Below are 25,138 nucleotides of genomic sequence, written 5' to 3' on the forward strand. Positions count from 1 at the left end.
TATGAGGTTGATGGCTACAGCCAAGGCCAGTCAGAGCCATTGAACAACGACATTTTCAGTATAAATCTGCAAGGGGGCTGGGAAAAGAGCAGAAGGTTTACAAAAGGAGGCAGGACATAATGCGGGAAGTTAAACTATAAAAGTGAAAAACAAAAGCTACGGCCTGTGAGGTGTACGCACAGTGAGATACACACGAACAGGCACCGTTGAGTGCAGAACACGGCAAATAGGGGCTTACGATCTGGTCTTGTGCATGTATGTGCATCTGTAGGTTTCCTATTTTCCTTTGAAGTGTTTGCAAAAGCAAAAGCAGTTGAAACGGTAGATAAGAAGCCCACCGCAAACATTAACAGATCACTGTGACATCTTATTGTTAGTATATTTCATAGCAGACGCTCTTTGCCAGGGTGAATTTTTTTACATATAATTATCCATGTATACAGCTGGGGTTTTACTGGATTAATCTAGATAAAGTACCAATGCTCAGGGGTACAACAGCAGTGTCCCCCACCTGGGATTGAACCCACAACCCTTCGCTCAGGAGCCCTGACTACTATGTCACACTGCTTCCACTCTGACAGAAGTCAGTCTCCTGCTAAACAACAACACACTGTTGCCCTATGCAGAAAAGTCCCTGTTTCTGAGTACCCCCCCCGCCCCTCTCTCTCCTCTCTTCCTAGCCTCGTGCTGAACTTTTATATCGCAGGGCAGCTGATGATGTCATAATAGCTTGCCACGAACAGCGATGTGCCGATGACATTCGGTTGCCATGCCAGCCGAGCAGACGCCCCCATGAGAAGCTCGCTGGCTGTGTTCGTCTCTGTATAATAACAGCTATTTATAGAAAGCCCTGTTTGCTGGAGGGAAAAGTGGAGTGGAGGGGAGAAAAGCACCCCCCCCCCCCAGAGAAGAATAAAGAGGATAATAATTTAAAGGCATGATTTGTGCCACCTTCTGTGTGCACTGCAACAACACAACAACAACAAAATCTTTTATTTATTATCGGTATTATTACCCCTTCCCCCCCACCCCCCTCCTCTTATCAGTGTTCATCTTAACAGCTGAGAAGAGGCTGTGTGTGTTATGAAGGATGACAATGGAATGTATAAATGGAATAAGAAAGATCCCTCCGTCATCTTCGGCGTTGTGTAACGTTTTTCTTTTTTTCTTTCAATGTACAGATGGCTGAGTGTGCAGGAAGATGTGGATAGAAAGTGACATTAATTCATGGATAAACACCAGCTCATAAACATGCCTCTGGTTTCTATTGTGTAGTCTTCAGCAAGGTTAGAATAGAAAGAAAGAGGATTTTTTTCTTTTTTCTTTGTGTATTTATTTATTTTCTCCCGAGGCAATAATTTGAGCTAACATATGCAAATAAGGAAACGGTGCTGACACACGCATGAGGAAATACTTATGGTGAATCATGGGCATCTTTCAGTGCTAGCCCTAACAAAGTGAGAGTTTGTTTTGATATGTGCCTTCATAACTTGAAAGATTTATTATTTTCTTCTCTCTCTCTTTTCAACTTCACATTGCACCTCTAAAACATAATCTTGCAGGCAGTTCCAGTTCCAATTAAAAGCATTTTTGTATGAAGTGTTGCAATACCTTACTTTGCATTTTCTTCTTATAAGCTGTTTAAAAAGGTAGCCTACACAGGAATTGAGTGGGCTGTTTTGTTCCACATACCTGAGAAACTGATTGCTGACGTATCTGACCCAGACAGGGCCTGCTTGGCTTGAGTTCAGCAGGTATTTCATCTCTTCCTGTCTCACAGTTGCCCACCTCTTGTGGTTTGTTTATATACAAACACACACACACATGTGCAAGATTGTGTTTCCTCCACAGACACAATTATATTCGGGGAAATTAGACACCTTTTTTTTTTTGCTAGAGGCAATTTACAAGAAGTGCCCCTCAAGAGTCACAGAAAAAATACACATTTTTCCACCTTTCATTAAAAGTAACCAGTGCCTGTTTGGTTGTGCCATGTTTGATCGGTTGCTCTTGTTGTTAGTGGTGGGGTAAATAAAGGTCAGCAGCAAAGGCCACAGCCACACGTGGAGCACACTTTGTGTCATAGGCCGTCAGATGGAATTGCAGCCTTGATTTTGACGCTGATTTCCTCTCAAGGTCTGCGTTTAGGAGGTCATGCTTGACTAGTACAGTGGTTGTTTAGCACGTCGCACACTTGCCAAATCTGGGTAATCGGGACATGAGTCTGACTTCAGTTCAGGTGCAGAAATTATTTGATTGAAGGCTGAACCATGACAGCTTTCTAAATCCCTTGCGTGTTTTGTGGTACCTAAAGTCAGACGTCTCAGTTTGAGGTTGTACGTGAGAAATAAATGTTACAGAAACCAAAAAATAGAGTCCCATATGTTACCCCATATGGACTATTGTATGTTTAAGCTGCATTGCCGATGTCAATGTAGGGGTCCTATGTAACTGAATAAAGGATTTAGTACAGGGCACAGTAACCGTCAGCTTCCCAGTATTCAGTATCTTGCCTGCAGCCAGAAGACCAGTTGTGGCTTGAGTAAATACGTTTTGTGTTTTTCTTTCTGTATGCTGTAGCTGCTAATTTTCACTCTCTACATTTTCACTTTAATGAGATAGGCAACTCCTCTGCTCTGGGGCTCCTGGTTGAGACTGGTTCCATTCACACTTTCAGTTCCTGAATGCTGCACATTCCCTGCGCTTTGCCGTTTCTCACATTTCACAAGTTAAGTAGTTGGTACCTGATAGTATATCTATAAAAGGTATCCCTGGAAGGTCCACTGTTTAGCTCCCATTGGAAAAAAAAACAACACAAAACCATGTATAATAGTGTGCTTGGCTGTTTGAGAAGACCGAACATAGCTGGAATGGCAGTGGTCTCGGGGGTTTCCTTCTGCTTTAGGATTGGGTTTTGTATCTTCTCACCACCCGTGTGTATTCCTGTGGCGAAAGCTGACCCTGTTGTGCTCTGTTGCCCCCTGCAGGTGAAGCTGGTGAAGTACATCTGCAAGCAGCTCCAGTGCAAGCGCAAAGTGCCTGTGAGCGAGAGGCCCCAAGCCCTGGAGAGATACCCGCGACTTGTAGACTGGCTGAGGACCATCAACCTGCGCCCCGAGCTTATCCAGGTGAGACCGCAGCTGCGTGCCTGTGTGTGTAGACTGTGTCGCCCTCTGCCTGTGTTTTTCTGGCTCTGTATTTTTGGATTGTCCTGAAGCTGAAAGATGATTTAAAGAGCGAGGGGAGAATGTTAATCTTCCTGCCAGTGTGGGCATAGTCTAAGTTAAAAGAAAGAAAAGTGTGTGTGTGTGGGTTTCCTATGGTCAGGTGAGCTGGTTTGCAATGTGGCTGAGACTGCTGCAAAGAGCTATGTTACCACGTACAGTAGCTTCATACCCCGATGAAGTGTTAGGAACAGTAGATTTGGCAAAGGAAAGTGTACAAATGGTGAAACCAATAATCGTGAAGGAAAGAATTGTATGACTAACAAACATGTATCGATAAGTAGTTTCATACCTTCCGCATTTGTCTTGGATTGATGTTTGGAGATTGTCCATCTACCCCATGACATCACAGGAGCCGTGCTTCACTCAAAGGATGTGTTCAGTGCCCAGCTATGACCTTGTTTTCCTCCAATCACAAGTGACCTATGTAAGGTCATTGGAAGTGTCCTCTGAAAGAGATGAGGTTCTCCAATGAGAACAAGGCCAAGAAAAGGTAATTTGAGACCCAGCTTCTTCACAGAGAGCTCTGGGGTTATTGGCTAAAATATCCTGCTGTATTCTTCCCTCTAACCAGGGACTAATGCTAATTCTAACCAGGGCAGCAGTACCAGAGGATGAAAAACAGCCCCAGAGCAAAAGCTTCGCACTGAGCATGACCTTCTTGATGTCAGCTGAATTTGCTGGCACCGAATATACTGCTGGTCTGCATGTCCAAACCGCTCCATTTGTGTGTCATTTGACCATAAAATGTGGTACCCGTCAACCACGAGAGCCACTCAGCGTTTCTCCCTATTGAGAGTGTCTTGCCTGGTAATGTTTCACAGTTGTTTTTGAGAAAATGGGAAGCTCATGTCTGTGGGTAGATAGCAGAGCTGTACTTGCTCTGGGCCTGCGTCTCTGGCACTGTGCTGCAGCGAGTACAGTAATCTAAGAGTATTCAGGGAAGTGGGGCAAATTCCTGCTGCAGGAAATGATTTACTGGAAAGAAGTGTATTTTTCTTGGTTGCAAGGACAGTGGCGATGTGAGTCATGGGATTCATTACACACGGAGGAGAAAAAATAAAAGTCACCGGACTGTGATTCAAACTATAATATAAAACTAGAGACCTAGAATTAGTGACATATTGGAGATCCAGCTGAAAAATGTGTGTGTGGGTGCCTGTGTATACATGTCTACGCACACACGATTGCACCACAGTGATCATCCTGCGCAAATGAGAAAAGCATCTGAGGTGGAACCCTCTTCAAAAAACTTGAACTTGAAGTCCCCCTTCTCCCGACTGTTCAGTCAGTCAGCCTCTAGACTGCTATCTCACCCCATCACAGCATCTGACCGTCGTTATCCTCTCACACTCTCCTCCTAATCCACCCTTTTTACAAACGGAGAGCGAGAGAGTGAGAGAGAAATTCTTGCAGACTCAGCAAATCAGTGTCCTGTCAAATCCACAGACAGTTGTCCTCTTTATACCCGAGGGCAGCTGCTTTCAGAACGGCCTGCAGCCAGCGCCTCGAACATTTAACCCTGTGCCCCCTGGGCTCCTCGTTCAACGTATCCGTTTGGTTTTATTCAGCTTTTTGGCTCCGATTATATCGCCAGCTTCGCCCCAACCCGCCCAATTACAAATTGCAAACCCATTACTCGATGGCTCCTTCCTTCCTCTCTTTCACCCAGTGGAAACCTGACATCAAGTACTGGCTTGGTGTTTTGCAGTGGCTTTGTGGCAGGGTGGGAGTTTTTTATTCAACCCTGGAACTTTCCTGTACAAGAAAAAATAAAAATGAAATTACAATGTACAGCCAACTAGGCTAGACTTCTATCTTTTTATTACCATTTTTTTTTAACTTTTGTATTCTGGAAGTCCATTCAACATTAACAGGATTCTGGAAAATTGAGCTGTTTACAGTCAAAGGATTTAAAAGCCTCCTCACAAAGCAGAGAGACAGAGAGCGAGAGGGATTTGGGGGAGAAGAGTGACTAGGGTTAAAGACTCAATGAAATGGAAGTTTCCCTCAGGGTCAATTTGCATCCCCTTTGTGCACACTGCTGGGCTGTTTAATGATTTAGCAATGTTGAGTGTCCCAGCATGCCTCAGGGGTGACATCACAGGACACGAAGGGGAGTTATTCATCATCTTTGCTTATAAATAATTCCAGCGCAGATCCGCCCTGTGCCCTTCCCTGCGGCTCGTTCTGTACCTGGAGATTGTCGGTGTTGGCAAGCTAGGCACAGATTGTGTTAGAGGTACAACCCTACCAATCCCTGCAGAGAATGCACCGAACAAGCCAATAAAAACAGCTGCCCGACCATCTGAGACCTGTCAATGGAGCAGCTCGACAGTAAGCCTGGGAACCCGGCCCTCTGTGTGCAAACGTTTTGGGGATGTTTATTCAAGTCACCCCCTCCGTTCCCGACTCACACGCTGGTGCCGGCCTGTTGAGTGTAGCAGGATAGGATTACTGGACTACTACAGCATTTTGGCAAACACGCCATTGCATTCCTCTTGCTCTGGTTAGACCCCAGAAACGGCTCCACTCGTAATGCACAGAATGTGCTGACTCAGCCTCTGTGTGCTGCTCGCTCGCACGCTCGCTCTCTCTCTCTCTCTCTCTCACTCTCTCTCCTCCCCGGCTATTTTTACTCTGTGAGGGTCTGTGCCTCCCCCCGATCAACTGCTGAACGGTGCGGCGGCCACCTTCCCTCGTCTGTAATAGCGCTCTCCGTGAAGCAGACCAGACCGAGACGCGAGACGCCGTAGTTACCCCCCCATCTGAGACCCAGGAAGCTTTCTGTCGAGAGTGGGAGAGTGTGAGCGTCCTCCTTCCCCTGCTGCCCCTCTCTCTCTCCGATCTGTAATTGTGACCCACACATCCCTCAAGCTGGGGCAGGAACATGGGTCCTTCCGTCGGCGAAAGTGCCGTCTGACCGGCTGGAGAAATGCTGGCTCCGAGGTAGGCTGGGCATTGCGCTTGTTCAGAGAGAGGCCGTGAAAATCGATCTGCTTCCTGCTTCTTTAAGAGCTCTGGGGCTTTGTAAGAAAAAGATAAACTTTAAATTTAGAATATTTTTTAGTTTCTTCCCCACAATATTTGAAAGGCTTTTTATTATTATTATTATTATTATTATTATTATTATTATTATTATTATTATATATATTTTTACTTTTAAAACTCTTGAATGAAGCGTTAAGGGCTTTGTGCGGGCTGTGAGGTGTCACCGGTGTTAGAACAGATAAAATAAAAAGTACAGAGATAAACAAAACTCATTTTATTTTGAGAAATGGGCGCAACACAACCCATTTGTACCCTGTGCAGAGTACAACCATTATAGTTCTGTATCATAGGCTGTACATGAAATTAATGTCTTCCTACATCTTGTTTTGTCTTGATGTCTGTGACCAAAGTGACCAATGTTTGCTGACGCAGCTTTTGGTATCATAAGATTAACTGTTCACCTTGGGATTTAGAGTGGAAGTCAACAAAAATGTATACAATGATGCACTTATCCAGAAACTGCTGGTATGTTTTCCACTGAATGAGCACAAATCCGTGCATTAGCTGTGCATTGGCAGGGTTAGTCGGGCTGCTCAATAAGCACAGATCTCCAGTTTCCCATACCTTTACAGCTACCGGTACGCTTTCCTGATGTGTTGAGGCAGAAATTCAGAAGCGTGTAGTGTAGGGAGGCAGACAAGTCTGTTGATCTACTGGCTCGACCGGTTCTGTTTTACAACTGGTCGTTCAGGCTTAAAGCTGCAGAAACCCATTATCTGCTTCAGTGGGCATCTCGTTCTAAGCAAGCAATATCCATCTGCTGACCATTTCAACAGAATTCACAACCTTTTGTGAGTCTGTAGCATTTCACTAGAATGTCTAGTCTGTTGTTCCTCTTATGATGTTTCTTGCACACGTACGTTTTAATTTCCACGTCCTTTATATCCGCTGTGGATTGTTCGATTGACATGGGTGTGCATCGCCTGTGTGTGAGATTCTCATTGGAGAGAGAATATTTTTGTTTGGGTTCATTTCAGAGTACACTTCCACTGACCTTATGTAGGTGACCTGTGACTGGAGGAAAACAAGGTTATAGTTGGGCACTGGACACGTCCTTTGAGTGATGCATGGCTCCTGTGATGTCATGGGGCAGATGGACAGTGAGAGCTGAGAACTGAAATAGAACTTTTGATGAAGAACTTTGGATCTGTTCTAGATTGCATTATTATTATTATTATTATTATTATTATTATTATTATTATTATTATTATTATTATTATTATTATTATTATTAGTAGTAGTAGTAGTAGTTCTAAATTATTTAAATTCTTCATATGATTTACCATTGGATTGGATTTTACTCTGGATCTATTCTCTTTATACATCTTTCATTTTTTGTCCCGCAAACATTATATCATTACACCACCTAGCTTTTATGGTAGATTTCAGGACTCTTCAGCAAGCAAACTGCAGCACTTAGAATTCCCCGAAAAGGAAGGTGTCAAAACTTTTGCCAGAGCAGTTGTTCATCTGAAGGGCAGGGATGTGTTCTCTGTAATTTCCCCCCCGACACAGAAGCCTGGTCAGGTGAGGCAGTTAGTTTGTCATTAGCTTGAGATCATAGGTAAGTTTCTAGCATGACGCCCAAAGAAAAATAATTTAAAAAAAATCCAGTCCAATCGTGTTTCGCTCCTGGTGTGTTATGTCATGTGTCACGGCTTGTGGTGCTGTGGAGCGGTATCTGAAACCTCCTTCTCCAGCTGGAGTTTATTTTTCACTGCTGTGCTGGCTGCCTACCAGCAAGTTTGTGTAATCATCTGCCTCGGCCCGTAGAGCAAGTCAGAGCGGGGAGGGGAGGGGAGTGGAGTGGAGGGGAGGGAAGGGAAGGGAAGGGGAGAGAGGGAGGCAGGGAGAGCTGGCAGCAGATTCCGCGCAGTGTGAGCTTACGCTAGGAACCACAACTAGCACGCTTCAGTCGCTGGGATATGAGAAGACAAGCGGGAGATCTGACACTTTCACAGTCCGAACCATCCCTATGGTATGTAATCAAAATAAATCAAACTTTCTTTTCACTTTAACTTGGCTTTGCCTTATATTCTGGGACTTTTCACTACTTATATATGTACTCATTGTAATAGTTTGTGTTTCCTGTGGGGGTTTCTCTCTCTCTCTCCATTTAATTTTTTTCTCCTCCTTCCCTACTCCCCCCACCACCCCCCCATAGAAAACAATGGGAGTTCAGAGCTCCCTGCAAGGAAGTGTCAAATCTGTAACTGTGTCCTGCTTGGCTGCTGGAGCCCGGTCTGACACTTTCCCTCTGGTTTGCACTGCAGTAATAGCCAGCTTTGAAGAAAATCATATTAAAGCTGATTTCTGTATATGTTTTTTGGATGGATCTGAACATAATGACTGTGGCAAAGTAAATGAGTCTGTTTGGCAGTGGGGAGGGTTGTGGTATTTACACATCTGTGCACACTATTGCTGTTCTGTGCACCTAAAGTTCAGTGCTTGTAAATCTGGCATCATGGGAGATTTTATTGGCACTTCCGAGCCTCGGCAGTGGTACATTTTGAAATATTGACTTTCCTCTGAGCCAGAGCTGTGTTTATTGAACATGGGCCTGTAAGGGGGCTGTCTGCTTCCAGGGTACTGGCTCTGTTTATTTGTTTACATGAGGGGATATTTCTGCTGTTGGTGATAATGAGGATGAATCTGCACGTGAAGTCACCAGGATGAGTGGTTCCTGGGAGTCCAGGCTGAAGTTGGACCGGTTTGAGCTCCTCCGCCTGAGTCATCACTTCACTTCTGCTCGTTGAACGTCAGAGTCTTTACAAAACCAGATTGGACGCGAAGTGTCATGAGCTCAGGTTTAGACAAGTCTGGGCAATTTTCTTGGTATCGGTATGTGTCACTCACTTAACCATTGGCACTACCGTCTGTTCTCTTTAACTCTCCCCACCCCCTCCCTCCCTGTTTGTTCTGTGCTGTGAGCAGCTGGTGTTGTGTGATTATGGGAGGCTGTCTGTGTCTGTAAGTGCAGATTTTTATTTTGCATTCTTTTTTATTTTAGTTTTAAATGTATGCATTTGAAAATTATTATTCCTTTACTTGTCTGACACCTTCGTTTTAACTTTCAGCGATGAGAAGAAGTGATTTTTTGGGATTAGTAATTAGGATAAGACAACAAAATGATTTAATTTAATTGTATTTCCCCCCCTATACTTTTACCATTGTACTTTTTGCAAATTGAGACCTATTATTTTGTCATTTATTGATCATAGTTTTATTTTTGTACAATCGGAGAAATGAACAAAATGAACACTGTAATCGAGATTGTCTTGGCTCACTCAGTCTGTATAGATAGTCTACAGATACAATTTAAAGTAGCTCCCTTTAAGTAAATATGGGATAAGCAGTTACCAGTAATCCATGCGTTTACTGATAGATGGACGGCGGGGCTCATGTGTCAATTTGTCGCCAGCATTAATGAGATGTATTGATGTGTATATATAGTGTTACACTTCTGCATGCATGCCTTTTAAAATAAGCAGGCACTGTTCTTTTGAAATTCAAGAGGAAGTGCTCCCAAGCGCCTGTTCTACCTGATTCCCACCCCCCACCCGTTCTTCGCTGCCTTTGCAAAACTCTAGGCAAACTCGTTGCACACAGGTTTTAGAAATGCGTCAGGATGTGTACAATGAAAGAAAGCCCCCCCACCACCACCACTACCTCCACTTCCCCAATCTGCCCGCTCATCCTTAAAGGGGGTCTGTTTCCTCTCTCTACTCCCCTTGTCAGCTGTTTCCATTGGTTATCCGATGTATGACGGCATGGAGCAGACTGTGTGGCAGTGTTTTCAGTGTGGTGTTGTCTGCTTCCAGTACTTGGCTATACTGGGCATGGGAAGAGCTCAGTAGACCATAAAGTCATCTGGATCTTGGAGTTGCCAGGAGTTACGAAATACGAATGCCTCTGGCATTGCGACCTGGAGGAACCAAATGGAAGCCGTTCAGTGTTTCTACATCAGCCGTAACATCTTACGTCATGATGGATAGAATTGGCTTAAGAGAAAAGTAGACTTCTACTGAGTCACACTTCAAGTTGTGCTAGGACTAAAAACAGCTATTCCCATAAGTCCCATTATTGGGTTCTAGCCCAACCAGCTTGTGAATAATTAAATTTTTAGCAGATAATGAATACAATTACCTGTTTTAAAGAACAGGGTGTACCAAAGTTGGGCAGTGGAAAATGTTAGGAGGTCTGGGTTGTGAAATATACTCTCCAGCTGGAATGGTGGAAGCCGACTCTAAGAGATCGGTTATCTTAGAGAATTGTACAGATTAAGATGGCAAGGTTCGTTCATGTTCTAGTGCATCTTGGCTGTGGGTTTTTCTAGTAGTTCTTTTGAGCCTGTGTTGTCATCAGTCTTTCCTGTGTGCTTTGGCGAGGCTGCTGTGCCGTTTGGAAAGGGCAGGTGTTGTAGTCATCTCACTGAAGCATGCTGAGCACAGATAACATCAGGGGCTGCCCTGTCTGGAGTTCACCACCCGTGATTGATGGCAGCCCTGCCTTTCTCTATTTTTAGCAACCCAAAACGAGACGAAAAAAAAAAAGAAATTTAGGATAATCTAGCTGGTTTTGCGCAAACCAACCCAACACCATTTTGCCAAGAGCTGACATCCTAAGTCGTGATAAGATTAATAAATGTTTTGCCTGGGTTTGGTTCCAATATACATTTTTTTTTTAATGTAGGTTTATGTAGGCTATATATTTTGGATTCAGTTAATTTATTAACACTTAAATTAAATTAAATACTTGAGTTCAGTACTTCTCCTGCTGAACTACTCACTGCTAAACTGGAGGGTTAAGGTATCGATCCTTCCTTTAAAAAAGCAAAACTGGATGTTGTGTTACTGTAGTGCAGAGTTCAAAGGCACAGTCAGTCATCTCAGCTTCAAGGTATAGGAGAATCGGGCCTGCATAGCTAGAGAAAATAATCCATCTGACTTCCACCACAACCCATGATATAGATTTTTCATTTTTAAATCGGGGTTTAGCTTCACATACTGGGTGAAATGGTCAGACCTAATTACCCAATTTGAATAGACTGTATCCCTCCCCTATTGTCCCATCATCTCACTGCTCCAGCAAAGAGCAGTAATCGCATTAGAGCCATGTGGTGTGGATCAGGTTGACTGGTTTTATTTTAAGCCAACTCTGTACGTACAGCACGTGAGGAGTCCTCCAGGAGAAAGCCGTTGCACTTGGCTTGGTTTCCTTCGTTGTGTTGGTCTTCGGTTCTCATAACTAGTCCAGGCTGATCTCGGACGCAGTTATTTTGATACGAATTTAGGAATTTTGAATTTATTGTTTTGTTTCTTTTCTTATCCACCCCATCTTGCTTCCTGAGTTTCCTGGAAGGAGTGTAACAATCAAAGGTGATCTTATTGTCATCTTATCTGCTTCTTATTTGCCCATGGAGAGACTAAACTCAATTTGTATTGAAGAACAAAGCAAGCAAAATGCACTCTGCTCTGCATGAATTTGCCCAGCTACATTCTTTGAATGCTGCAACCCTTTCCGATGAATTTCTCTGATATCGACGCGAGAAACTCCTCCCTGTCTGAAGGGAGATCTGAAGGCTGCGTCTTGTAGTTGACATTGGTTTCATTTTGGTCATTTGAACGCTGGTGGCAGACTTTACGGGCGCGGTGGAAGGAAAGACAAGTGGGTAGTATTGTTTGCCCCCTGAGACACATGAATGCACCCAGTGTCTTCTGACAAAACAGAAAAGCTCTTATTAGTTCAGAGCTGTGGTTAACGGCCACAAACACGCACACTCTGGCATTTGTGCGATAGATAATTATAGCCTTAATAGATTATTTTTTTTCTCCTTTTCTTTGGCCTTCACCTTAAATGCCTGCTTCTCTGAAAACCTCTCACAAAAGCTTTTCCATTTGGCAGTACAATGTGGAATGTTATCTGTGTGTGCGCCCGTCCTGGTAGGCAATTTGTAGTGTGTGTGTGTGTATGTGTGTGTATGTGTGTGTATGTGTGTGTATGTGTGTGTATGTGTGTGTATGTGTGTGTGTGTATGTGTGTGTATGTGTGTGTATGTATATATATATATATATATATACACACACAGTTAGGCCCATAAATATTTGGACAGTGACACAATTGTCATCATTTTGGCTCTGTACGCCACCACAATGGATTTGATTAAAATTGGGGGGACCACATATAAAAATGGGTGTAATTCCTACACTGGTCACCCAATTTGGATGTAACTACCCTCAAATTAAAGATAAAAGTCTACACTTAAAGCTTGATTGTTTCCTTTCAAATCCATTGTGGTGGCGTACAGAGCCAAAATGATGACCATTCTGTCACTGTCCAAATATTTATGGACCTAACTGTATATCATGTGTATATATGTTTGTTTATCTATCTCTATACATATATATCTGTATCTCATCATCAGCCCATTTCCTCTTGATTTGATCTGTAGCTTCACACCTGCAAAGTTTATGATTTAATTTTCTCATCTTCTGTGGTCAAGTCTTTTTTAATCTCTTGGGATCCACTCAACACCTTCCTTTGTCCATCTTTGACCTGTTCTTCTTGAAATGTGTCCAGCCCATTACCTATTTAGTGTGTGTGTGTGTGTGTATATGAGAGCGCAAAATAAAGCAAGATATGAGCTTTATTAGCCTTAGAACAAGGTTGTTGTTGAGGGTGAGTATTGACAGGTACAGTAAGTTGAATCCCTGCCTGTCCTGTCAGCCCGAAATAACTGGGTCACATTTTTTTTTTGTTCGCACGACTCGTTCATTCATTATGAAAACAATGCCAGGGAAAGACAATGGCCCTGCTGTTAAATGTACACCCCCCCCCCCCCTCGTTGACAGACACGGGGACAGATGCGGTGGCGATGAGACAGCTTGCACTGCTGTTGTACCGAGCTTAAACGGGGGAATGGGGAATGTGCCTCTCGAGTTGCACCCTGCCCCTCTGTCTGTAGCAGCAGTTGTGTGTTATGATATGTGTGTGTGTGTGTGTGTGCGCGGTGGCTGACACCTTTGGCCAAGTCGGCTCGCGTTTAAACAGGAAGTATAAAAAGTTACAAAGTGCAAAGAGCAGCTTAAACAGAAAACAATAGCACACAATACAGCGTAACGCAATGTGTCACATAGCCAAGACACTGTGCATGAGGAAATAAGGTGTAGGGGGATAGTGGTCTTGAATGGACGCAAAATGAAATTGATTGTGAGGGTCCTGATGTTGAATGACAGGAAATGGAGTTCTGAAACACAGGATTTCTTGTTCGGGGGACATGGGAACATTGTTCGCTTGTGACCTTGAGTTGTTGCACACATCTGGCGGTGTCTTTTAACTTTTAACTGGCTTTGTCACGTGACGTGTTTGGCCAAGTGGGGTTGCACAGTTGTTGGTAGTGAGCAGTGGGAGTAATTGACGGACCAGTGCAGTTGTGTAGTTGGCTCTGACATGTGTTCCACAAAATTACACGTCTACCTTATAATTATCAAGCCTGGCCATGTGACCGTGAGCAGTCGGGCAGGTGTGCACACATGTGGGACATCCATGTGGGCTACTTTCCCTTCATTTTGTAAACCATTAAATGTAAAGTCCCCTGGCATATCTAAACGGTCTGAAAAGATGGGCTATCGAGAGAAGACTGGCATACCGAGTATTCTCAGTGGATTCTGGAAGTTGCTTTAATATATAGAAGTGTGGTATTGATGTATTTATTTCTTTTTTACCCAGGCAACAACAGTGACAGAAATATTATGACCCCTATATATGCTTACAGACTTGATGTAACTGTAGCTGCTGTATTAATAAATCCTGCTGTTCGGAGGCGGGGGGGATTGGGTGTCAGCCTGTTCTCCCTATGACAGAATAAAAGCTGTATGCATGACTGGTGTAGCTCAATGATTGTTTGTTTTTCTGCTCAGCTGAACAGCCCTGATTGGCGGAGATACGTGGTTTGTGCTGGTTTGTGTAACCCTTTCAGGATGAAGTCACTTAAATCAGCACGTTGTCTCTGTGATTTTAACGAATGCCTTCTTTCCATCAGTCTGTCTGTCTGTGACTGTGGTGTGGCAGTGTGCGCAGTGCAGCCCACCCACCTGTCTCTGGCCGCAGCGTGGCGCAGTTGCTCATTTTCTCACGGTGTCTCTCTCCGACCCGCAGGCGGTGCCAGTCAAGCTGTCCCTGGATGCCCTGCTTCAGATGTCAGGCTCGCAGGTGCGAGAGACCATGAGGAGGCTGGGCTCCAGCTCGGAGGAATGCTCACGGCTCACCGCTGCCCTCTCCTGTCTGAAGAGTGCCAGCGAGTCAGGTCAGCACAGTCCCTGCTGGCACCGCTGCGCCCAGGGCCAACCATGCCTAAAACCTCGATTAAATATTGAATAACTTAAGTGTTAAATCATTGTGTGTTACTGTGTGCCACAGCCTGAGATTTAAGGAATGCTTCAGGGGAATACCAAGATGAAAATTCACACCAGCTCTTTCAAGCAATTAGCCTCAGCCTCTTAGAAGAAAAATGCATCTAATGCCAACCTTTCCACTGCATTCGTAGCGCCTTGAGTAGAAATTCCACACTCGTTAATCACTCGAGCCAAGCTGTGGCAACAATCAGGACTGAATTGCAAGGTCCTGTGTCTGACAACTTATTTCTTTGGAAGTCTCAATTGATTAACTACTTTTTTTCTCCCCACACTGTATGATGATCTTAAGTACCCCCGTGGTTGGACTGATGCTGGAGCCGCCCCAGTGTTTTGAGATGGTGCCCTGGGCACTAATGTCCAGTCAAACACTATGGTGCGACACCCAGCAGGGTGTTGGTGTTTACTCATTTACCGACATCACCCGAGGTGTGGTCACTGAGACTCGTTCATTGTACTAAAATTAAACAAATGATCTGATGTGCTAAACCCTGGTGATGTAGTTCAGCTATGCATTAGTTACCAGCTTGACCATAAAAAATGCACGTAAAAACAGATAATTTTATATAGGGAGTTGGGGGGGAATGCAGATGGGGGGGTTGTACTGCATTGAGCCTGCAGGAGTACATGAATTTGTGCCAGCAGCAACTGTTTCAATCTTTTTTCAAATTTCCTGGCCTGTGAACAATATAACACACGCCCTGCATTAATATTAGTAAACTCTTTTGTTTTATTTTAATCTGTTTGTTTTACAACTTCAAAAAATCTGAAATGACACAATACATGCACAGACCTGTATATTCATACATCGTTAAGCAATAACAGTGACGGTACAAAAACAACAACTTGGATCAGGCAGCTATACATGTTACTTATTAGACAATTTGATGGATTTGGTTGATTTGGTTATTTCTACAACCAGATTGCTCTTCTGTGTAAACATCATCCAGTTTACATGACATTTTCTCAAGCATCTACATCTCAGTGGAGCCAAGCATTTTCACTAATGATCTTTATATTCTTCCAGTTCAAGGCTCTAAGTGGTCACACATCCTGCATTCCTGTCCACAAACTCCTGTCCGTGTGTCTGTTGGACTCTCGCACTGACTCAGTGTCCTGTCTGTGTTTTCTGTCCTACAGGAGGTGAGCTGAAGGATGATGGGGGGCTTTGGATTTCAGAGCCCACGAGGCGAGACAGCAACGCCACCCCCCCCATGGAGCAGCTGTCCTGCCCTGGGGCCACCGTGCGGCCACACAGCCCCTCCCCACTGGCGCGCCCCCCCGGCGGCCCCTGTGGCCAGCCGCGCTCCATCTCCGTCTCGGCCATCCAAAACTCGGAATACCCCACGCTCTACGGACAGGGGCCCTATATCTACAGCGACGCCCTGGGTGACCCCTTCCCGCCCTCGCCCCGGCCCGGCCGCCTGGGGCACGGCAGCACGCCCCCCGCCACGCCCCCCTCGAAGAAGAAGGGCCGCTTGAAGCCCCCCCACACGCCACCGCCGCCCTCTCGCAAAGTCCTGCACCTCCTGCCCAACATCACCACCCTGACGCGCAGCAAGTCTCACGAGTCGCAGCTGGGGAACCGGATCGACGACGTGCCTGCTAACAAGTACGTAAGCGAATAGCATATCTCTCTTCCTTACGGTCTCTCTGCCGGTGTCTGTCCCCGTCTCTCCTCCAGGCGTCCCCCTCAGAGATCGGTGTTGTCACTGTGTCTTTCCTAGTGTGAAGTTGATTCGAAAGCACTTATAGTAATCATTATAACTCCTGCCGTTACAAATATAAGGTGATGTCAGCTGCCTAGGCCACTCTTCAACCCTGAAAAAGTCATTTGATACTTTACAAGTTGATGTCATTTTTTTCTCAGTGGGGAAAAGTGTATGTATATAAATGAATAGCAGTCTAAATTAAGTGTGATGGTCAGTTTTTCCATTGTGGACAGGCGCCTACTGTTTGAACTGTGCAGTGGAAATATATCACGCATTCCTAATCAGCGCTGGCCTTGTTTTCTTGCCACACACTCATTCCTCAAGTCAGTTTGAGCGCTTTGTAAAGCTGTGTATTTCTGAGAGACTGGAAACGTTCTCTAATCTCGGCGAGGCGAGGCTTTGCACGGTGTCTCTTCCGCCGCCTCCTCCTCTTCCTTAATTATTTTTATTTTCCGATTTCTTATCCTCCTACTTTTGCCCCCCCCCCTCTTCCTTCTTCCCTTTCCGGTTAGTCTCCATCTCCTGCTGCTTTCTCCTTTCGCCTCTCTTTACAGGAGAGAGAGAGGGGCATGCGGCGGAGTGTGAGAAACGAGGGGACAGGGTTGTAAAGGGTTAAAAGGACAGGCACGTTTGATTCGCAGAGTGATTTTTCTCCTGGGTGAGAGCCTTGACATGCCTGAGTTCGGCGTAGCGGATTCCCATATCAGCAGGCTGCATACTTGTGTGTGTGCCAGCAGGCCCGGCTTCCCGGCCGGCCTGGGGTGGCGGCGTCTGCACTGGGGCCAGGGCGAGACACGCCGGCTCCTCTGTCCTCTGTCCTCTGCCAGTATAACATCGCTGGGGCACTTTGGGAGCATCGCACACAATTTTTCAATTATTTGATGTATATTTTATGATTGTCTTGTGTAATGTATCAGTCTGGCACTCAGTGGAACTGGGATATAAAACAGGGTGCTTCTTAAAATCATGCATAATAACATTTTTTTTTGTATTACATAAAAAATAACCGGTGGGAAAATAACATTACCATCTTACAAGAGGTGGGAGTGCAAATTGCCACACTGCAAAAAGTGTCCCCCTCGTCCCCCCATAAACCCATGCTATGGTATATATATTTCATGGTGATAATGCCCAGCAATCAGGCAGGGGAAATTGCTCCACTCTCTCTCCCACCCTGTTCTGTTTTTCTTTTTTCCTCCCCCCCCCTCTATTGTTACACTTCCGTCAGATCGTTCCCACATCGCAGGATATCTGTTATGATGTGTTTGGTTTGTGCAAGAGCAGACCTTTTCAGCTGTGCTTTCCCAGTACCGTTTTATTTTTTGTGTAAATAATGTGAAGTGGAAAATCACTGTAGTCCCTGCTTTTGTTTCCCATGTCGTCCCATTTTTATTTTAAACCCTTTATTTATTTATTTTGTTTACTGCTCAATTCACATATGAGGTCACTCTGCATTGTGGAGGATGGCAACTGGAAGTCTCTGGGCCTGTCTTGACATCTTTCGTCTGTGTCTTGCAGGTGTGGGAAGAAGAACAAGCTGTTGCTCAACGTGCAGATCAATGGGAACGGCTGCGATGACTCGCCTTCCCGCTCCCCCCTCATGTCCACACGGACCCCCTCTGCCTCCACCGTACACACTTATGGCCTGCCAGGGACGCCCACCCTGCTGGAAGAGCACGGCACCCACAAAAGTGAGCGCAATCTAATGCAGGAATGTGATGGCGATTAAAATAATAATAATATTATTATTATTATTAATAATAATAATAATAATAATAATAATAATAATAATAATAATATTACCCTCCTGCACAATTTCAATCAACTCCTGTGTCAAAAAGACTAGGAAATATTTGACCCAAGCATGCATTGCTCTACTCTGGAATCAGATCCCGCTGTGTGTGGCCCGGAGAGGGGAATCAGACATCCACGCTTACACTGAAATGGTTACAATAACAGGGCCCAACCCTCCTGTTCTGTGTTCATGTGAAAGATTACACTGAACATGCTCTGTAGTTCCTGTTGAAAACTAGTCTGTGTTTGTTTTTTTTCAAATGTATTTGAGCGAGTCTGAGGCCTTTTGTGACCTATTCTGTTGCAATGGTCTGCTACAAATGAGGGTTCGACACTTAGTGTGACATCATTCCTGTCAGAAGGTGAGCCCTGCGCTTTGACTAATTTCTCTGCTGTCTTTCGCCCCACAGATAACATGACCATCCTCCGTGGATCCCCTCAGACTTTAAGAAGGGATATTGGTCTACCTGTCACACACAGGTGAGAAACTGTCACTGATTTATTCTGCACAGCAACACAGAAGGGCCTTGTTACTCCTTGCTGAGCAAAGGCCTGTCTGCTTGCTGATTCATGTACCGAAGCTATAACGGGACTGAACTGGATGAGTCGAGGATTTATTTTTCCTGATACTGTTATTAATAATCGGGCAGTCCCTTTTATGCAATACAACTTACACAATGTACTGAACCATAGGTCATTAGCTGTAAACCTTCATTCCATAACTTCACTGAGGAAGCTCACGTGCTCAGGGTGACACACGATGAGTCAAGGGGGCAGAACCAGGGTGTGGACCAGGACCCCCCAGATCAGAAGCCCTTCTCCTTAACCTCTTGATGACGTAGCTGGGGGATGTACAGTCAGAAAGGTCTGCTTCATCCTCAGAGGGTTTTGTTTTTTGTTTTAGGTTCTCAACCAAATCATGGTTATCCCAGACGTGCCAGGTGTGTCAGAAGAACATGATGTTCGGTGTAAAGTGCAAACACTGCAGGTGAGAAGAGCACTTTTGATGATCGTACTGTAACTGCTTCTGTAATATCGATGCTTGCGCCTGCTCTTACACCTGTGTGTTAACTGCTGCTGTTTTTCTGCTTGCCCTCCCCTGCTTTCCAGGTTAAAGTGCCATAACAAGTGTACAAAAGAAGCCCCTTCCTGCAGAATCTCCTTCCTCCCACGTGAGTGCAATGAGATTCAACCTTTCTTTAATACCGAGACTGAGGAACAAAAGGATTGCCACCACCTGCCCGGTTTGCTAACACTAGTGTCACTGTGCCTTGGTTTGTGTGTTTTGTGTTTGTTTTTCAGTCCCAAAGATCCGCAGAACTGAGTCGGTGCCGTTGGACATCAACGTAGATCGGCCTGCCGAAGCACCGCAGTTTGGCACGCTACCGAAGGCAATAACCAAAAAGGTGAGGCCGGTAGAGCACCATCAAAACTTTCACACCCAGCCCAAGCATTGCAGCTGTAGTGTCCTGGCCTGAGGAAGAGCTGTTCAGGAAGTCACATTTACGTAGAGAGTTGTGGGAGTCTGGAACAAGTTACGTGCCCGTGTTTCAGAAGCAGACCTACTGTGACTCTAAAAGAATGTTATCACATCCTCGGATCCTGTCGTCTTTCTTTCAGATACTCTCAGTAGTTTGAAACCCAGTTTTAACACCCCCCCCCCCCCCCTCTCTCTCTCTTTCAGGAACACCCACCCGTGCTGAACCAGTTGGACTCCAGTAGTAACCCCTCCTCCACCACCTCCTCCACCCCCTCCTCCCCTGCCCCCTTCCAGCAGAGCAACCCCCCCAGTGCCACGCCACCCCCCAACCCCTCGCCGAAAGGTCCACGCGACAGCCGCTTTCACTTCCCTGGTGAGTCCAGCCCAAAGCCCAGCCCAGCCCAGCGCAGCGCAGCCGCCTCCTACACACTTACCCCGACACGCATGATCGCACACGCCCCCACAATCGGTCACGCATGCACTCACACACAGCCGAAAATACGTAAAGAAAAGTTATAAATGTATACCCAGTCTATGCAAATGTACGTGACACATGACGCTCGCAGATATGCCTTTGAGAGACATGGAAAGAAATTATAGGCCATTTCGTTTTGTATTTATTTCCTAATACTGTGAGAACTTATTATAGATCTTGTACATATGCATAGCTCTCTGTATACTTGCTTAGAATATTGCCCGCAGGTTTAAGAAACTGGTAACTGGTACAGCTGAATGGTGGATGGATTTGACTTGGCTTCAATCACATAATTTCAGAATGATTCCCTGCTTCCCCAAATAACAGATTAATCCAGTTTTGCTCTTAAATAACTGCCTTTTCTGACCAGTCTTTATTTGATTATTGCATTCAATAGCAGATGTCGGGCATTATATTTCCCAACGTGTTGTGCTGTAAATCGTCTACATGAACCTCTTTCTTCCGTTTAGTTTTTGTAGTCTTAGAGTAAATGGTTATCACTGTCACAGATCTTTAAGATGTTCTGTGTTCTGTGAAACCTATATGAACAGAGTGTGATAGACAGGAAGTAGCAGTAGAAATAACCAGAAGGGGAATATTTTGTTGAGTCCTAATGCTCATTCATTTAAAACGATCTAGCTTCTCAAACGGACTAATTTCTTTTCTTTTTTTTTCAACAAAATAATGAATAATTTATCTTTTTCCTCCCCCCTTTCCACACTATTTTAACTGAACTAACACGGGCTAATCTGGGGTGGGGTACAGATTGCTAACCTCTTCTCTAATCCTGTCTCTCTCTCTCCTCTGTGTGTGGGGCTTCCCTTTTGTTTTTAAGCTGCCTGCTACTTTCAGCATAGACAGCAGTTTATCTTCCCCGGTGAGTTAACATCCCTGTGTCAGAGTCGTGCTGCTCTAACTAAACCCTGGTCCTGCTCATTCCCGTCCCCGCTCTCCGCTTTGTCTCTTCGCCCGTCCCCTTTCTCCCAGGATCTTTCGTGGCTGTTCAATCACGCTTTTGATTTGATTTATGTATTTTGCTTGATTTATCTGTTTGTCACAAATACAGCTACACATGTAGTGGTTTCCTCTTCAAGAAGAAATCATTGAGTGATATCACTGTAGCTGAATATATCTGTGCGTTTCCGGACATTGCTTGTTTTCTGTACGTTCTGTGTATCTTAAACACCAGTATATTTGTAATGTTTTAAGACTAGTTTTAACAGGTGAGAGGAACAAATGCTGCCTATATTTTATTTATGGGAAAAAAAAATTGTATTAGTTCCTTCAGATATAGAGACTTTTTAACACAGTCTGTTTCCGGTTTTTAAATATTATTGGAAGACTTAAGACATGAGACTTTTCTTCTGTAGCTGGACAGATATCTATTTGAATACTTATTTATTAATATTGCATCTGAGTGCCAATCCTGTCTGTCACTTACAAACACAACACATCAGTGACCCCCTCTGGACGAACTGAAAACCTGCCTTCCTCACCAACAGGTGTCACTCAATCCTACCTGTTCTCAAACCTGTGAACCATCCAGCACACCTGACTGAACAACATAGTGCTAGCCTATTTGTATTTGTCATCTCAAAACAGCCTGTAACAGATGTGTGCGTGTAACACCGATTCTCCTCGTTCCTCTATGCAGATGTGCCCAGTTCACCCCACTCGGTGACGCTGCATCCGGACAGCATCCACAACACTGTGTAAGCAACTCGGAAATCGAATACATCTGTTTACTGATATCGTTGCTGCTTCTGTAATGTAAACGCTTGCCTTTCCGGGTAGACCCGCGCTCACCCTTCTCTCCCTCTCCGACCTCCCCCCCGCAGTAACACGGAGACGGCCGAAGACTCGGACTCGCAGACAGCCGGGGAGCCGGACGCGGGGGTAGGGAACTCTGCGAAATAGCGTTCATATCAGTGTGAAGCCTCCTGTAGTTCAACACAACGTGTGTGCTTTGTCTTAACTAACTATTAAGCTACATTTGAGTTAATCTACAGTGGTTTGCATACATTAAGAGCAGATAAAATTACCCTGACTTCTATTTAGAACCATTTAGAACTATTTTTGTTGTTGTTTCATCATGTATTGCATGTATATGGATAACAAGAACCGAAGCACCAGTTCTGATGTAGACTTGGCGAGGGTGTGCGATAATCCTGACATGCATTTTTGTGTGCAGGATGAGGAGGAGGCGCAGGAGGAGGAGGATGATCAAGCAGAAGACGACGAAGAGGAGGAGGGGGAGGAGGAAGGGGATGGGGACGACAGGGGGGAGTGTGGTTCTGACGGAGAGTACGACGCCGACGAGCTTGATGATCTCCCCAGCTCGCTGAGTCCCTGGAAGGGGCCCATCTCGCGCAAGGCCAGCCAGACCAGCGTCTACCTGCAGGAGTGGGACATCCCCTTCGAGCAGCTGGAGCTGGGGGAGCTGATCGGCAAGGGCCGCTGGGGGAAGGTGCACAAGGGCCGCTGGCACGGGGAGGTGGCCATCCGCCTGCTGGAGATCGACGGCAACAACCACGACCACCTGAAGCTCTTCAAGAAGGAGGTGATGAACTACAGGCAGACGCGGCACGAGAACGTGGTCCTGTTCATGGGCGCCTGCATGAACCCGCCGCACCTCGCCATCATCACCAGGTGAGAGGGGTGTGGGGGGGTGGATAGGTGTCAGGTTGGCATGAGAGAGAGCGAGAGAGGGATAGAGGGAGTGTCAAGGACTGCGAGGGAACACAGAGGGAGGCTTGCATGTGAGAGAGTTGACTAGTGACGGGGACGTACGAGGACAAAGGCGGCAGGTTGCTCAATGCATTCTGGGAGAACAAGCCTAATTTGCATAGCCCTTGAAATATTGGACACACTCAGAGATGATATAAGCACCTTTGTTACACCGCCTGTCTTTGAATTCCTTGCAGCTTCTGTAAAGGACGCACGCTGTACTCGGTTGTGAGGGATGCCAAGAACACGCTCGACATCAACAAGACGAGGCAAATTGCTCAGGAAATCGTAAAGGTAAAAATCGTCTATTTGGCGTTACTGTCCAGGATCCTCGAGCTTCCTCACGTCCTCAAACAGAAATGTTTTGACTGTATTTCACCTGTGCCATGTGACTCCTTGCAGGGAATGGGATACCTGCATGCCAAGGGCATCGTGCACAAGGACTTGAAGTCAAAGAATGTGTTTTACGACACCAATAAGATCGTCATCACAGATTTCGGGCTCTTTGGAATGTCGGGAGTGGTTCAGGAAGGAAGGTAAGACCTAAATCTGATCTGGATTATTATTCTATTATTAATCCTAAATAATCTGGATTAATAAAGAGTTAAACTAATACTGTTCTTAATGTGAATTTAGTGAAAGTTTCGGTATGTAGGCTATAATAAACTCATGTTTCCTGCTTTAATTATGTTTGCAAAATTTTCATTATAATGGTTACAGCTTCGTTTATAATGTACTGTAAGTGGCGTGCACCTGTGTCAGCACCGTGCATCAGTACAGGGACCTCTTTCTTACTGTTGTCTAAGTGTGGTGCCACTGTTTTGCAGGCGGGAGAATGAGTTGAAGGTGCCCCACGGCTGGATCTGCTATCTGGCGCCCGAGATCGTCAGCAAGATGAGCCCTGGTGGGGACGAGGACCACCTGCCCTTCTCCACAGCCGCCGACGTGTACGCCTTTGGGTACGAGCACCTAAGCTGGCCTGCCGCGGGGCACGCGCGCAGGAGACGTGGAGAGGGTTTTTAATAACATAACATTCTGCCACTGTCTCTTTCCATTTACATTCAACTTCCAGGTTAAAAAAATGCTGCTTCACTGGCATTACAAGGTCACGTGAGTTTGGCCAAAATGTTGTCATCTGATGGAGTGCTTTGGGTTCTGTCCTTTTTCTCAGCACCATCTGGTACGAGCTGCAGGCTCGGGATTGGCCCATCAAGAACCAGCCGGTGGAGGCCATCATCTGGCAGGTGGGCAGCGGTGAAGGCATCAAGAAAGTCTTGGGAGAAATCAGCCTGGGCAAGGAAGTCACGGTGAGGTCATCGTTCAGATCCAAACTAGGCGCAGCAATGGCAGAGGTGTCACGAGTCCTGAGAATTGGGAGTGGAGTCGCAGGGCAGTAAAGTAATAATTAAAAAATGCGGGGTAATATAGCTGCCTAAATGATGTTCAGCACTCTTAAATGTAGGAACTATTATTATTTTGATACTTTGCAAATTATAGATACACACAATAGCATACTGCAGTAATACTTATTTATATATAAATGTAAACTATTGTATGCCATTTACTTTTTGTGATCGAAAGAGAAAACAGTCCAGTCACTCCAGACTGATTCGAATCCTGACAACTCTGCCTAATGTGGCTCATTTTACATGTATGATGTCATCCTGTTTGCTTTGTTTCTCCTGTTAATGTGATAAGATCTGAACGGTCAACAGTGTGAACCTAAGCTCTTGTGCAGTGTTTTAAGAAAACGATGATGATGTTGATGAGATAACCGTCTTCCTCTTTCTCTTTCTCTTGGCCAGGAGATCTTGTCGGCCTGCTGGTCGTACGACCTCCGGGAGCGGCCCTCCTTCACGCAGCTCACGGACTTGCTTGAAAAACTGCCAAAACTTAACAGGAGACTGTCCCACCCCGGGCACTTCTGGAAATCTGCAGAGTACGTATCATAGAGGGGGATGTGGAGCCGGCCGGTCACTCGCCCTGCCCCCCACCCCCCCGGCCCTGCCCCTGAAGCTATGGGCCCAGCTCTACTAGGCTGACAAATTGGGGCTGGTTTAAGAACAAGCTGGAACGTACTGAAGGGAGAGGAGGGGAATTATTGTTCAAATCCAACGGGGCGTGGATTCCTATAGATTTAGTGATGCAATACATGCTCAGAGTGTTTTACTAACAACACATTTTAATCACAGCCTAATACTGTGCGAGGATAGTGCAGCTGGAGTCAGTACCGTTTCTCTTCAGTGTAGCTTAAGTACTCGCTC

The 25,138-nt window shown here is 45.4% G+C and overlaps 1 protein-coding gene across 6 annotated transcripts in view; it reads left to right on the forward strand.

Annotated features, from left to right (window-relative positions):
• ksr1a (kinase suppressor of ras 1a) overlaps positions 1 to 25,138 on the forward strand; it is a 53,082-nt gene that overhangs the window by 24,698 nt on the left and 3,246 nt on the right. Inside the window, exons 2-19 of one of the 6 annotated variants that reach the window (XM_066695093.1) lie at positions 2,988 to 3,128; positions 14,433 to 14,580; positions 15,827 to 16,298; positions 17,917 to 18,089; positions 18,603 to 18,672; positions 19,097 to 19,180; positions 19,303 to 19,364; positions 19,495 to 19,598; positions 19,877 to 20,045; positions 20,983 to 21,024; positions 21,802 to 21,859; positions 21,986 to 22,043; positions 22,339 to 22,796; positions 23,072 to 23,168; positions 23,277 to 23,410; positions 23,702 to 23,833; positions 24,046 to 24,181; positions 24,680 to 25,138. The exon at positions 24,680 to 25,138 is cut by the window's right edge and continues 3,246 nt beyond it. In XM_066695093.1, coding sequence (XP_066551190.1) covers positions 2,988 to 3,128; positions 14,433 to 14,580; positions 15,827 to 16,298; positions 17,917 to 18,089; positions 18,603 to 18,672; positions 19,097 to 19,180; positions 19,303 to 19,364; positions 19,495 to 19,598; positions 19,877 to 20,045; positions 20,983 to 21,024; positions 21,802 to 21,859; positions 21,986 to 22,043; positions 22,339 to 22,796; positions 23,072 to 23,168; positions 23,277 to 23,410; positions 23,702 to 23,833; positions 24,046 to 24,181; positions 24,680 to 24,826 — 2,685 coding nt within the window. In that variant the 3' untranslated portion in view covers positions 24,827 to 25,138. Of the gene's footprint in view, positions 1 to 2,987; positions 3,129 to 5,903; positions 6,174 to 8,123; positions 8,254 to 14,432; positions 14,581 to 14,913; positions 15,116 to 15,826; positions 16,299 to 17,916; positions 18,090 to 18,602; positions 18,673 to 19,096; positions 19,181 to 19,302; positions 19,365 to 19,494; positions 19,599 to 19,876; positions 20,046 to 20,982; positions 21,025 to 21,801; positions 21,860 to 21,985; positions 22,044 to 22,338; positions 22,797 to 23,071; positions 23,169 to 23,276; positions 23,411 to 23,701; positions 23,834 to 24,045; positions 24,182 to 24,679 lie in introns of those variants that run through there. The other 5 variants (XM_066695094.1, XM_066695098.1, XM_066695096.1 and 2 more) reach the window with 5 other exon arrangements.

The sequence above is a fragment of the Amia ocellicauda genome, chromosome 22 (assembly GCF_036373705.1).
Source record: "Amia ocellicauda isolate fAmiCal2 chromosome 22, fAmiCal2.hap1, whole genome shotgun sequence".
Taxonomy (NCBI): domain Eukaryota; kingdom Metazoa; phylum Chordata; class Actinopteri; order Amiiformes; family Amiidae; genus Amia; species Amia ocellicauda.